The sequence below is a fragment of the Schistocerca gregaria genome, chromosome 5 (assembly GCF_023897955.1).
Source record: "Schistocerca gregaria isolate iqSchGreg1 chromosome 5, iqSchGreg1.2, whole genome shotgun sequence".
NCBI classification, from domain to species: domain Eukaryota; kingdom Metazoa; phylum Arthropoda; class Insecta; order Orthoptera; family Acrididae; genus Schistocerca; species Schistocerca gregaria.
Genome location: NC_064924.1, coordinates 311,661,171 through 311,676,692, shown reverse-complemented (window position 1 = coordinate 311,676,692; position 15,522 = coordinate 311,661,171). Strand labels below are relative to the sequence as shown.

The 15,522-nt window shown below is 41.0% G+C and overlaps 1 protein-coding gene across 1 annotated transcript in view; it reads right to left on the bottom strand.

The window, feature by feature from the left end:
- The window catches only part of LOC126271988 (non-lysosomal glucosylceramidase), a 243,901-nt gene extending 228,635 nt beyond the window's left edge, over positions 1-15,266 (bottom strand). The window contains exon 1 of the mRNA XM_049974464.1: positions 15,019-15,266. Coding sequence (XP_049830421.1) covers positions 15,019-15,188 — 170 coding nt within the window. The 5' untranslated portion in view covers positions 15,189-15,266. The remainder of the gene's footprint in view (positions 1-15,018) is intronic.
- Positions 15,267-15,522: the final 256 nt, after the last annotated feature.

The window sequence follows — 15,522 nt, the reverse complement described above, 5'->3', positions numbered from 1 at the left end:
CTGCTTTTAGTATGGAGGGCAAAAAGGTTGGGGGCATTCCACCAAGATATGAGCTACTGTCTCTAAAGCTCCACAACAATGTGTGGTTGGCTCATTACATAAAAGAAAACTATGGGTTAACATGATAGGAACAATGTGAAGATGTCACGGGACTGTGGATTCCTTCCAGGAAAGTGGAAGGAACAGCACCATGCTGCAGTAGTCTCCTTGACTGAGCTGAGTTTATTAGATTGGTTAGTAGCCCACCAGATGTCATTTCCATTTCGAAGCAAGCAAAAGTCTTGTGTGCACCCGTAGATCCACACCTGGGCTCAGCAAAGCGAACAGGCAGTAAGTGCTACTCTAGCCAAACGGTCACACAGTTCATTCCCTGGGATACCCACATGACTTGAGACACGGGGAAAGATAACTGAGCTGACAGCACGACAAAGGTCAGCAAGAAGGTCATGAATAAATGGAGATCAAAGGATGGCAAGAATGGCATCAGTCAACAGCCTGGTGACTGCTCACTGAGTCAGTACATATTAAAATAAGATCAAGGAGGCCCATTTAATAAAATGGAGAGTTCTATTAATGACTGTCAGCTCTGTAGTAAAAACACACTACAAGTTCCCGGCACCAAATGTCATTTGATGCTGGTTGGAAATGTAAAAGCATATCCCATCTGATACACAGTTCTAGGGCTGTCAATGTAAAAGATGTTAGTATTTCTTGGAGAACAGAGTGTAACAGACACCAAAAGGTTGTGGGTACAACCGAGACTTTATAACCTTGGAAGAGTTCGATTCTAGTCCATGGCTTGGGCACCATCCAAGAGGGGTGTACAAGAAAACATGGGGAGCACAATAAAGGAATTGGAGATAGAGATCTTGGCCGAGGGAAGTGAGGCACAATCCAACTACTATTATCACATAAGGCTGATATCAGGTTGACGACGACCCTCATATGTAAAGAGAATAGAATAAATTCGATGATCGAAGAATTATTGAAGGGCAATTGGATAGGAGACCAAAAGCTGGAATTATCAAATCTGCAGAAGGAAGATCCCCACTTTAACAAGGAGACTGTCTACAGGAGTAGTTTGACTGGCATCACTGGCCAGATGCATGCCACGATGGTGGGCTGGGTCTAACAGTTTTAAAGCTGAAAGAGTCATAAACCTGGCAACCACAGTCGAGATGGGATGAATTTAAGACACAGTAAATATGGATTAGAGTTTCAAGATATGCACCCCAAGATGTGTGCAAGGAAACAGAGAGCATGAAGCTTCTGCACACAGCTAGTGTTCAAGTGACGAATATGGGAGAGCCAGATCAATTTTGATCAAAAAGGAGGTCCAAGAAATGGGACTGTTCTACAACATCTGGGTGCTGCATACATAAATCGTGTTCCGTGTCAGGATGGACTATGGCACAATGACAGAAAATCAATCACCCTCCGTTTTCAGAGACACTTCAAAACCATGGGGAAGAGCCGATGCAGATGCCTGCCAGGTAACACCTTGGAACTGTCTTTCAGTAGAGTCTACCGATTGAGAGCTGTACCAACCTAAAACTCGTCGAATTACAACACAGGGGTGACCAGGGGCCCAACAGGCTACTAACCACAAGAAAAAGAGTGACACTAAACACAGAGCCCTTTGGGACGCTGTTGTCTTGGACCTGTGGGGAACTGAGTGAAATGCAGACTCTAACCTGGAACAACTGGTGGGATGAAAACAGACAAATAAAAATCAGTATGGTGCCTCGAAAGCCACAGTCATGAAGGGTGAGTAAAATGTGGTAATGCCACACAATGTCATATGTCTTAAGCAGGTCAAAAAAAATTGGAAGGAGGAGTTGGAATTTAGAAATAGTCTGTTGGACTGCTGTTTCCAACCTAAGGAGATAGTCGGTTGTGGATTGTTCAACTTGGAAACAAAACTGACAGGGGGACAAAAGGCACTGAGATTCAAGAAACCAGCATAAGCTGTGGGCAGCCATCCTTTCGAGCAGCTTATGGAGTATACTGGCCAGTTTAATCCGCCGGTAACTATTGAGAGATGTTGGTTTCTTGCCTAGCGTAAGGATTTGGACAATTATGCCACCTTTCAATTGCAAGAGGAAGGCACCTTCGAGCCAAAGATGGTTGAAGATCCTTTGAAGATGCCTTTGGTGGGTAACATTCAGCTCTTGGGTCATCAGATTGTGGGTTGAATCAGGGCCTGGGGTTATGTGGGCCTGAAGTAGATCCGGTTCAGTGAAAGGTTCATTATAGGATTCAACTTGATTTGGAGTGAAACACAAGGGGATGTCTTCAACTTGTTGAAAGGTAGCCAGATAGGGAGAGGATATCACTACTGTTGCAAGGTGTTTTGCAAGAACTGATGAATCTGTACAAAGCCAGTCCTGTAGGACAAGACCCGAAACAGCTGTGGAATGTTGGTAGCCAACAAGACCAGTGAGATTGGCTGACACACGAGATGCAGAGGCATACACACCACAGAGGAGACAGCACTCCCTACATTTCTTCTTGCTGTGTTTGATTAAATATCGAGCCTCAGCACAAACTCACTTAAAAGTGATAAGGCTGGTCTGTGGAGGATGACATTTAAATCGTCGTAGGACTCATCAGCAATCCTGAATAGCTTTTGCAATATCTATAGTCCACTACGGGACTGGAAGGTGGTGGAGGGAACCTGCAGGATGGGTAATAGCAGTTCCAGTAGTGTGCATGATCTAAGACACCTTGCACAAGCTCATCAATAAAATCTGACAAGAGAGGAGGTGATGTATCAGCAGAGGCATACAAAAGGCAGTTGGCTCTTCGGTGTGTCCAACTTGGTTGTCTGTCTGTCTGTCTGGTTGTAGCAAGGAAACAATAGGATCACCGGAACGTGGTCACTGTCACAAAGGTCGTCATGTTGTGACCAATGTAGCAAACCTACAAGATTAGGGGCAGAGATTGTTAGCTCTACAGTTGAAAAGGTGCCGAGGGCAGCACTGAAATGGGAAGGAGAATTGTCACTGAGGAGGCACACATCATGGACTACGAGAAGCTGGTAAATTTCAAAGCCCTTTCCAAAGAAAGTTGTATTCCTTCACGTAGGGTGGTGTGTGCTGAAGTCCCCAAGCAGGAGAAAGCGGGGGAAAGGGCGGACTTATTGGATTAATGAGGTAAATTCAGCGTAGTGAAAACTGGCATGCCGGGAGGCATGTAAACACTACAAATGGTGATGGTGAACACTGAGATCATTTGCACCCACACCACTATTGCTTCCAACAAGGTGTGAAGGGGAATCCATTCACAATGGCATCTGTACAAACTACAGCACAGATCCGACCACACACACACTCTTGGGACTGGTGCGGTTCCAATAAAATGCATGGATAACTATGGAGAGTTGGAGAATGGTCACCAGTGAAATGCATTTCTTGGAGTGCTATGCAAACCATAAAATAAGAAGAAATAAAGTGTCTAAGTTCTGACAAATGACAGTAGTGCCCATTACAATTCCACTGCATGATCACATAAATGGTGGCCAGTTTCGGTGTGAAGGGGCCAGGAAGGCCAGTCCTGCCAAAGGATCAATGCCTATCATCAGTGGGAATGGAACTACATCCAGAAACATCGGCTCAGAATCTGACTGTGTGGTGGTATCTGGCACCTCCAGGGGCACCAGAGGACCCTTGTCCTGAATCTTATTTGTCTTTTCTTTTCCTTTGTCACCTTTGGTGGGTAAGGTTCATCCAAGGGGCTATCCACATTGAATGCTGAGACAGATGAAGAGGAGACTGCCCTGGGACACACACGTTGTTGCTGCTTCAGGCATTGTTTAACATCGGGCCTCCAGTCCAGGTGTTGCCAGGGACAGGTATATTGTGTCACCAGTAGACTTCCAGCTAAGGGCGGGAAGTGTTTCTCGAAGAAGGTACCGCAGGAATAATAGGGGAGGAGGGATGGTGGGAGATCTGGTTTGGGGAAGGTTGAGGTACAGGGAGAGGAGGGAGGGCAATGGTCATGATGTTAACGTAACTGGTCATCACACCCACAGGATGTACGTGTTCATATTTCTTCCATGCCAAAGTATATGACAGATGGTCAATAGGGTTGTATAAGTGGATCATCTGTTCTGTCTTGAAAACTGGTGCATGTGGAGTGACATGTTCCACACAACTGTCACACAAAACTGGATTTACACAAGGAATACATCCACGGAGTGATCGTCCACAGTTGCTACATTTTGGGTCTACCATGCAGTGGGATGAGATATGCCCTATGTATAAATATATGAAGGCAGTGAGACATACAGTTTCATATCATATCTGTACACCATGACCTTAATCTTCTCCAAGAGTACATTCCTTTCAAAGACTAAGATAAAGGTGCCTGTAACCATACAATTACTCTTGGGATCTTTTTTTGTGTCTGATAAAATGTATGCCATTCCCTGGAGATTGGTCCAGAGTTCCTCATCCATTTGGAACATAAGAACCCTGTAGAAGATAATTCCTTGGACCATATTCAAAGTTTTGTGTGCAGCAATCATCACACGTGTGTCACCTACATAATCACATGCCTGAATACCTAAGGATTGGGCAACAGAGGAAGCTTATTAATAACAAACCATTTTGCATTTTTCCTAGAGACTCCACTTATCCAAATTCATCTTCAATGTTTTTGACAAAAAATTATGGTTTTGTTGCAGTAAAAATATCCCCATCAGTTCAAGTACTAATCATTTATTGGGTGAAGTATTTTGCCCCCAGATGTCTGGCTTGTCCCCCTTCCCATGGCGTAGCCACAAAAGGAGACATCATGGGATCGTATCTCTCTGCATTATAATAATCTTTCCCACCTGAAGAGACTGCTGGGGATCCATGGTCAACAACAGAAGAAAGAGTAATTCGTTTCATGAGTGAATCTTCTCCTATGATACCACCCACCCTGCAAGGGGCTCTCCGCCAAAGGTGCCACCCAGCCACAGCAATGGCCACTGGACAGCAAAACAGTTGCCCAGAGTCCCCATGCCCCAGCCATAATGGGCACATCTTCCTTGGCTTGTGCAGACAGTTGCCAGCTCAGCACCAACAGTGTCATCCCTGTGTGGTCAAGAAACCAGTACTGTCTACACAACGTAGTGGCTACCGTGCTGTGTTTTGAGCGTAGTTCCAATGCAAGAAAGGATGCAAAGAAAGAATGCACACAAGATGGAATAAACGCTGAGCTGAGTGACCTTCCCTGCACGATCCCCACTTTTGTAAAATTTGGTAAAAGAGTAGCAACACAAACCCAACAAGGGGACCAAATAGTTAAGAATGAAAAGTTGCAGAATGACAGAAGGGAAGTACACAAGTGTCCAAAATCAGAAACCAGATCCAAGCACAGTTGGTACTAAGACTATCCAATGGAAAGGCAGAGAGGAAAAAGAATAGTAGTAGAAGAATAGGATTGTACCATGGAAAAGGAAGTAGCACTGCAAGACCTCAGGCCCCATATCTCACAAAAGATATAAACCTTCAGGATAAATACTGATAATTCAGGAAGTTTTCTACTTCAGTGAACATCCACTTTCCCCCTCCCGTAGAGTTTCTACAAGACACACTAGGCAGGTCTGCATATGGTGGGGCAAAAGAGATAATAAAAAAGCTGCATTGCTCACTAGAAGCACAAAGAATTATTTCAGTCCTAAATTTCCAAAAAGGCCAGAAGCAAATTATGGAAAAATTTTAACCCTATTGTCATCAATAAACAAAGCAGCAATGATCCAAAACTTTATTATTTATGTAGGTACCAAGTACATGAAAAGCATAAGTTATGCCGGGTGTTGGCCCTGTGTGCCTCGGTTGTATGCAGTCCTGATTGTGGAGCTCACCTGCACGGCGCCAAACACGCATACGACCATCATTGGCACCAAGGCAGAAGCGACTCTCATCGCTGAAGACGACACGTCTCCATTCGTCCATCCATTCACGCCTGTCGCGACACCACTGGAGGCGGGCTGCACGATGTTGGGGCGTGAGCGGAAGACGGCCTAACGGTGTGCGGGACCGTAGCCCAGCTTCATGGAGACGGTTGCGAATGGTCCTCGCCGATCCCCCAGGAGCAACAGTGTCCCTAATTTGCTGGGATGTGGCGGTGCGGTCCCCTACGGCACTGCATAGGATCCTACGGTCTTGGCGTGCATCCGTGCGTCGCTGCGGTCCGGTCCCAGGTCGACGGGCACGTGCACCTTCCGCCGACCACTGGCCACAACATTGATGTACTGTGGAGACCTCACGCCCCACGTGTTGAGCAATTCGGCGGTACGTCCACCCGGCCTCCCACATGCCCACTATACGCCCTCGCTCAAAGTCCGTCAACTGCACATACGGTTCACATCCATGCTGTCGCGGCATGCTACCAGTGTTAAAGACTGTGATGGAGCTCCGTATGCCACGGCAAACTGGCTGACACTGACGGCGGCGGTGCACAAATGCTGCGCAGCTAGCGCCATTCGACGGCCAACACCGCGGTTCCTGGTGTGTCCGCTGTGCCGTGCGTGTGATCATTGCTTGTACAGCCCTCTCGCAGTGTCCAGAACAAGTATGGTGGGTCTGACACACCGGTGTCAATGTGTTCTTTTTTCCATTTCCAGGAGTGTATTTCTTTCATCTCTGGCAATGTTTGTCAATATGAAAAAGTGATGAGTTATATCATAATTTCAAATCCACATTAAACTGTAGGTCCCATTAACTGGTTGTGCACGTCAGTTCAATGTAGAAGCAAGGTAATGGCATCCTACACCTCACTAACCATATCCATTAAAGTGTTGTAAGGTTAGAACTAATCTATAGGTTGATGGCAGCTTTTCTGACAACAGAATGCCTTAAATTTCTGAAATATTTATATTATATTGCTTATGTGAATTATATTAGAGCCTGATACATTTAATTACTGTAATGCCTCAATTTTCTTGAGAACATTGTATGTTGTTCTAGAGATGGAGTGGTTTAAATTATTGTATAATCTATTACAACCCAGATTTATGTATCTGAAGATGGTAATATATGCTTCCAAAACTAGTAATTCACTAATATATTAACATAGCAATGTTGGGAAAGTTTTCATATGAGGACTACAGTGTGCACCAACTGATCATGTAAGGTAAACACAATATTTTTAATACATTCTACAGAGTTGCTGTGTACATGTGTAGCCTACCCACATCTGATTCCACTCTGCACTGACATTATACCCTTGAAGCCTTTGTGGAGGTCGGTTTTGGTTCTAATATTATAATTACATTTTGAACTTTTTAAAGAAAAGATAATATTAATTGCTAAAGAATATTCATGAGTGTATATAATGTGAAACAGATGTAAAAGAATGTTCAATACAAGTTGTTGGCTTTGACCAATGACATAGGAAACATGAAACAAATGTCATAAAAAATATGGCAACCACAATGTGATGTTATTGGTGACTTTTTCAAAATCAGTTTTTTCTGCTTTCCAATTAATTGGCTTGGCCAACTAACAATGAAACTTTGAACATATGCGCCAAAAGGTGACATGACATCAGTCATTAACATTAAATCACTTGTTTATACCACATTCCTCTTTACCTCTGTGAAACTTTTAAAAGAAATTCAAGATTTTTTAAAGAAGTCTGTGGGTGTTGTAGAACTAAATGATATCCATGATTCAAGTCTTCTAAAAAATATTTTGTAGTACATTAATATAACGACAAATGCATAGTAAACTTTTTTTAACTTCAGATTACCTGCAGCTTGGGTGTAGAATTGCGAAAGAAGCCCAGCACTGGAGAAGTCATAGCCGGAGATGAGGGAGTAGAGTTACAATACTTCTCACAGAGGTGTATTGCCTTTGACACCTTGTGAACATTTTCCGCATGCATTTAATTCAAATAAACAGCAAATAACACATACAATCATCATTGTACAATGGTGTGTGAGATGCAGATGAATCATGGAAACATAACTTTTAAAAAGACACTGATGGGTCTCATCTCTTCTTTTACCCAATATTATCATCTTAACAATACACAAAAAGTCCTGCTGGGAACACATTCCACATCACGGATATCTCTATGGATAACAATTACAGTACCATGGGCACACTGGATGACTGTATTCCCCTGACAAAGCCTCTCAGGCAACAATCTCACCATTAATGTTGAACAGACCTATTTAACTGGTGAATTCTTTGATATCTGGACCAATTTGTGTACAGGTGGACATCCCATCTATAGCAGTGGCCATTGCAATGCATAAACCACTTGTGACATTGTTCCACTGCAGAAAGTATGAAAATTGTGCATGTAAAACAAAATAACTTATCTGCTAATGGTTCACATTTGGTGCCATTTCATTATTTGTGACGTGACACTTTAGCATTTAGCAGTTGAGACAACACTTTTAATAACGCTTTATGGTCCGGGCACAAAATGGTGATGGCAGTTACAACATATCATTCAGATACTGAGTTAACAGCCTATTTCTACTTTATCTTTAGTATGTTTAAGCCACATCCATTGCTGTAAAGTACAGGATTTTTACTGGTGGTTGCAAATATCTGCGAGTACACGCACCACAAATGCCACTGTCTCCTTACACCATTAAAACCACATATGTTGAATATGATGTCAAACACAAAATTACTTCATGCAAAGAACAGAATTTTTGTAAATTATAAAACTTATGTCTTCATTATTTTCTTACAACCACTGAACACACAGCTGATAGTAAGTTAACTATGAATAATGCCATCAGACTTTCCCTGAAAATGGAAAGTGTAACGCCCTCAAATTGCCATATAGTAAATAATTTAACATAAGTCAAAAGCAGAGGAATAATACAAAGCCTATATCATGAACAGTATGAGTTATGCAAGATATTCAAATACTAACAAGACTTTCAACACCGTAGATTTTCAATGATTATTATGTCAAAGAAATTGTGAAATATAATATGGAAAGACATTTACTGTGCATGACAGACATCTCTTGTTACGCCGCATTATTCACCAAATATGCTCTATTTACAATGGTTCCTGAAAACCAACTTATTCATCAAAAATTCTGCTCAGTTCAATCACTGTACCACAATGAAATTCTCAAATCCGCCATGTTGCACCCTCAGCACATCTGCAACAAAACAATTCATTTATACGCCCTTCTTTTTATAATAAATATGCCAGTGGCACCAATTTTGCTTATGCATCCCCAATTCTCCCCCCATGAACCACACCCACACAACAGCAACTTGGCAAGGTGGGATGATTTGTGTGTGTCACTGGTACGACGGAAGGGTATCGGTGGAGAGGCCACACAAACATGTTGTTTCAGAAGAGGGACAGCAGCCTTTTCAGTAGTTGCAGGGGCACTAATCGGGATAACTGACTGATCTGGTCCTGTTGCATCAGCCAACATAGCCTTGTTTTGCTGGTGCTGCAAACAGCTGAAAGCAAGGGGAAACACTATGGTAATTATTTTTCCTTAAGGGCACACAGCTCTACTGTAAGATTAAATGATAACGGCATCATCTTGGGTAAAATATTCTGGTGGTAAAATAGTCCAGCATTTGGATCTCCAGGTGAGGATTATTCAGGAGGATGTTAACATCGGGAAAAACAAAACTGGCATTTTATGGGTTAGAGCCAGAAAACTTAGATCCCTTGATTGGATAGGTAAGTTAAAAGAGAATTTAACAAGGGAAATGGTTAGGCTGAAGTTATGTATAGTGGCAATCTGTAAAATTCAGTGGCAAGAGGAACAAGACCTCAGTTCAGGTGACTACAAGGTTAGGTTAGATTAGATTAGATTAGATTAGATTAGATAAGGTTATAAATACAAGATCAAACAAGGGTAATGCAGAGGCATGTCTAATGATGAATAGTAATCTGGGTGAGCTACTATGAACAGCCTCATGAATGCAATATAGATAAGGTAGACACAAAGTCAGCTTTGCAGATGGAGAGTGAAAGAATGTATGATAAGAGAAATTATTCAGATAGTTAAGGGTGACAAAAATTAATCATGATGCAAAACTGGATTAATATAGTAGGAAAAGGAAGGAGAGGACAAATAGTAGTAAAATATGGACTGTAGGAAAGAGATGAAAAAGGAACCCACAGAGGTAGAATTTTGCACACAGCAAAAGTTAATAACTGCTAACACATGGTTTAAGAATCAAGTAAGAAGTTTGTATAAGTGGAAGAGACTGAGACACAGAAATGTTTCAGACTGATAACATAATGACAAGATAGCTTTCCGAACCAACTTTCAAACTGCAAACAAGGGCATGTATAGACTCTGAACATAAATTTACTTGTAATGAACTGTAGATTAAAACTGAAGAAATCGCAAAAAAGTATGTAATTAAAGAGATGGAACTTGGATGAGAAGGAGTTTGAGAGTATTTCAAAGGGAGTGCGATACAAAGTGACTGCAACATGGAAAAGAACACAGTACAAAATGAATGGATAGCTTTTAGAGAGAAATAGTGAAGGCCGCAGAGCGTCAAATACGTAAAAAGACAAGGACTTCTACATACATACGCTGCAAGCTACTGTATGCCGTATGGTGGAGGGTAACCTACACCACTGTTAGTCATTTCCTTTCCTGTTCCACTCACAAATAGAGGAAGGTAAAAACGACTATACATGTCTCCACAAGTTCCCTAATCTCTCTAATCTTACCTTCAAGGTGTTTATGCGAAATATATGTTGGTAACAGTAGAATCATTCTGCAGTCAGCTTCAAATGCCAGTTCTCCAAATTTTCTCAATAGTGATTGCCATTTGAGTTTCCGAACATCTCACTTGCATGTAACCTGAACCTACTGGTAAAAGATCTAGCAGCCCGTCCCTGGATGGCTTTGATGTCTTCCTTTAATACAACATGGTGCGGGTCTGAAATACTAGCAAAACTCAACAATGCATTGCATTGATGTCCTACATATAGCCTTGTTTACAGATAGGCCACACTTTGTCAAATTTCTCTGAATAAACCCAAGACAATCAATTGTCTTTCCTACTACTATTCTTACGTGCTCATTCCATTCTATACTGCTTTGCAATATTACATCTAGATATTTAATCAACATGACTGTCAAGCAGCACACTACTACTGCTGTTCTCTAACACTATGGTGTTTTGTTTTTTATTTACTCGTCTGCATTAACTTACATTTTTCTACATCCTTGGGTTTCATTAGTGGTACTGAATTTAACTAATGGCAGGATACACAGTAAATGATGGAGCCGAAAGGGTCTAAAGACATTAAAAAATGAAACTGACAACAAAGAACAGTATGGCTAAGCAGAAAGGGCTAGAGCCAAATTTAACAATATATATGCTTATGTAACTGAGGGAAAGATAGATAAACACCTACAGAAAAATTGTAGAAAAGAGAAGCAGCTGTATGAATATTAAGAATTCCAGCAGAAGGAATATGTAGATGGGCTATAAGAGGGAAATGAAGTTGAAGGCAACATTACAGAACAGAAAGAGGAGATAGATAAAGATGAGATGGGAGGAATTTGGCAGAACACTATAAGACCTAAATCAGAACATGGCCCCTGCAGTTGATGACAACCCATCTGAAATATTTATATACTTGGAAGAGCCAGCCATGACAAAACAATTCCACCTGGAATGCATAATGTATGAGACAGGCGAAATACTTTCAGGCCTCGACACGAATGTAATAATTCCAATTCCAAAGAAAGCAGGTGCTGACAGGTGTGAATGTTCCACATTATCAATTCAATAGGTATTGGTTACAAAATACCAACAAGAATTATTTACAGGAAGGAAAAACAGAGGAAGATAAGCTTGGATTACAGTGGAACATGACAGGCAATACTGATCCTATGACTTTTCTTAGAAGATGGTGTAAAGAAAAGCACATATGTGTCTACAGCATTTGCAAACTTACAGCAAGCTTTTGACAATACTGAGTGGAATACCTTCAAATTCTGAAGGCAGCAAAGGTAAAATATAAGGAGCAAAAGATTCATTCTAACTTGTACACAGACCACACTACATTGTAAGTGTCTAAAGGCATGAAAGGAAACCAATAATAGAGGCAGTGAGAAAGTTGTAGCCTGTCCCCTATATTATTCAATCCTACACTGAGCAAGTAGTAAAGGAAATGAAAGAAAATTTGGAAAAGGAATCAAACTTCTGCGAGAAGAAATAAAAACTTTTGAAGTTTGTCAATGACAATGTAATACTGTCAGAGACAGGAAAGATGATTAGGGTATAACATTGTGTCGCCAGCAATGCCACTAAAGATTGAGTATGAGCTCAGATTATGAAAGGACAGGGAAGGAGATCAGCTGTGCCTCTTTCAAAGCAACCATCTCGGTATTTGCATGGAGCAATTTAGGGGAAATTACAGATCACCAATTGGGGAATTGATTCGTTGGCCTCCTGAATGAAGGTGCAGTGAGCTACACCCTACACCATCTCCCTCTGTGACAGCAAAGGACTTCAAAGAACAGTTCAAAGGAATGACAGTGTCTTGAAAGTAGGATATAAGATGGTTTCTGTGTAAGATGTACAAAGCAAAACAATGCTACAGGAATGTAGTCTAATTAAATTACATTAGGAAATGACACACCACAAGTTGTAGATGAGTACTGCTATTTGGGCAGCAAAATAATAGCTGACAAAAAAAAAAAAAAAAAAAAATTGTTGGCAATATAAATTTCAGAATTAGGAGGACTTTCCTGAAGGAACACGTCTAGAATGCAGTCTTGTACAGAAGTGAAATGAGGGCAATAAGTAGTCCAATAACAAGGCGAGACAGGGGAGAAGAGCTTTTGAAATGTGGTACTATAGTAAAATAGTAAAGGTAAGATGGTATATTATACGCCTAATGAACAGGTGCTGAATAGAATGGGGAAGAAAAGAAATTTGTAGGCTCGCACAAGCTGACTAAAAGAGGGGATTGATTTATAGGGCACATCTCGAGACATCACAAAATTGTCATTTTGAAACTGAAGGGAAGTGTGGGTGTGGGGGGGGGGGGGGGGTGAAAACTATAGAGGGAGGTCGAGTGGTGAATCAGTATGCAGGTTCAAATTGATACCGGTTGCAGCTGTTATTTGGCACTGAAGAGGCTTGTATAGAATAGTGTAGTGTGGAGAGCTGCATCAAACCAGTCTTCAGACTGAAGACCACAACAAAAAACCATATGCAATCGCCTGCCTTATTAAATTTCAACTATATCTGCCAAAAATACTCAAAGGGGGTTTGGTTTGGTTGTTTAGGGAAGGAGACCAGACAGCGTGGTCATCGGTCTCATTGGATTAGGGAAGGAAGTCGGCCGTGCCCTTTCAGAGGAACCATCTCGGCATTTGCCTGGAGTGATTTAGGGAAATCACGAAAAACCTAAATCAGGATGGCCGAACGCTGGATACTCAAGTGTGTTCACATATTGAATGAAATTAATAACTGCAATTATTAATCACAAACAATTAGCAATATAGCTATACGATTCCAGTATTACCAGTAAGGCGCAAAACATTTTCTTCCACAAAAAAATTCTGAAACAGTTATAGCAAAATAACAAACTTAGAGCAACTGTTGTTAATGCTGTACCTGAAAGGGATTGCTATTTGTCATTAGATAAAACCAATGATTTAATGAAAAGTTTTGTGTAACCATCTATCAGTAAGTAGGATATTGGTTCATACTTGCAACACAGACCTTCACGCAAGTTCTTCCAACGAAAATAGAATACACTCTTTCACACTAGCCCTCAGTGAAAATTAGTTTTAAAATTTCTTAAAAAATTGTTTGTTGTGGAGTGGGAGTTGCAAGCCTGTCTCACACTTGGTCATCATTTAAAAAACACATTCAGTCTTTGAAGAGTTTCAAGCTCAAATGTTTTTCACCATTCCAAATCGAAAGTCATTAAAAGTAATATGTTGCTGCAGTATCTCAAAAACACTCAGTTATGCACATTACCAGACTCCAATGCAGAATATCCGTATCATGCACCTAATGTACAAACGTCTTTGAGCATCAAATTAATATTAACTGACGAAAGATTTCTCAAACAGATTATGAAAACATGCAGTACCCACTGAATCGGGGGGGGGGGGGGGGGGGGGGGGGGTCCGACGACGACATTATGGTGTCTACTAAATCTTTCCACAGCGCTGCTACTGTTTATTGCAAACATTAACAACCATTTTCCAAAACCACAACTGTGATTTCATAATGATTGCCAATAACAGCTAGAACTATCGGTACATCAACTGTTTGGTGTAAGATGCCAATAATACACTAAAAATGTTCCGAATTCATTCACCAGTACATACACACAAACGAGAAAGAATAGGTAATACCAGTTTTATTCATTTCCACAACCTACAAGACTTCTGCAAAACACGTTTCGTATCAACATTCACTTAGGAGTAACTGTACCAATTACACTGCACATCCCTGGAGGCTTAAGCGTCAAGCTGAACTGGAGAAATGTTTTCCTTATACTACAAATTGTGTCAACGTGGTTTCAAGAATTAGCACCTTAAATAATAGGCAAACATTCTTGGAAATTACCAATGTGTTAAAAACATTTCATGACAATTTACGTTTAAAATGTTTCGACAAAACACGTTTCTGACGTGGAGGAACAAATATTAAATAAACTGTGGGACGTAGTTTCTTTAGAGTTCAAATACATGCACGAGACAATGTCTTCAACACAAAGCAAATTAGTATTTGGATTTTGATTACTTATTTAATACAAATAACATCTTTTCATAAAAATCTTCTTGTACACTCGGCAGTTTGCACCAGCCTGAAACTGAAATTTCATACTTTTGACAACTTTTATTGTCGCAAGGCAGAAGGAAAACTGATGGGAAGCCAACCCGGTTTGGAATGTTTACTACTTTCTGAATGAATTGACTGACGTTTCCATAACAGTTGTTTATATTTGGTGTAGCTTGTCCTCTATTCAAACTTGTGGAACATGTGCACTATAAGTAAATGAAAGCAGGTATATAACAATAACAGCGTACCGCGATGTCAGAGGAAGGAGGGCTACCACTTGTTTTAGCGTCGGTACAATATGTGGATTTCTCCTCTCTGGAAATACGTGATCCAATTTAACTTTCCAACCAAATTGTGGAACTGCAAAACGTGTAGCATTACTGCCGAGCGCACTGCTTCCTTCGTCACCCATTTTCATCAAGTATCAAACTATCACAACGCCCTTGTGTAAATCTCGAACCCATAGTTCATGAGATTTCTGACAACCAGAGACGATTACTTAATGCTTACGTACACGACCAAAGGTCTTTGCTAATCAATGAAAGACGGCGTACTGTTTTACATTTTATTGTTATTTGGCCTTCGACGCTGCTACACACTACAACCATCACATTAAGAAGTTTTCAGATTGCAAAACACGATGATCTTTTCCAGCATACGAACGACTTACGGTACTGCAACGGCAACTGGAGCAAGACTGTGATCAAAAAGTCACAGTTGCTGAAAAATAACAGCTACAAATAAAATAGTTT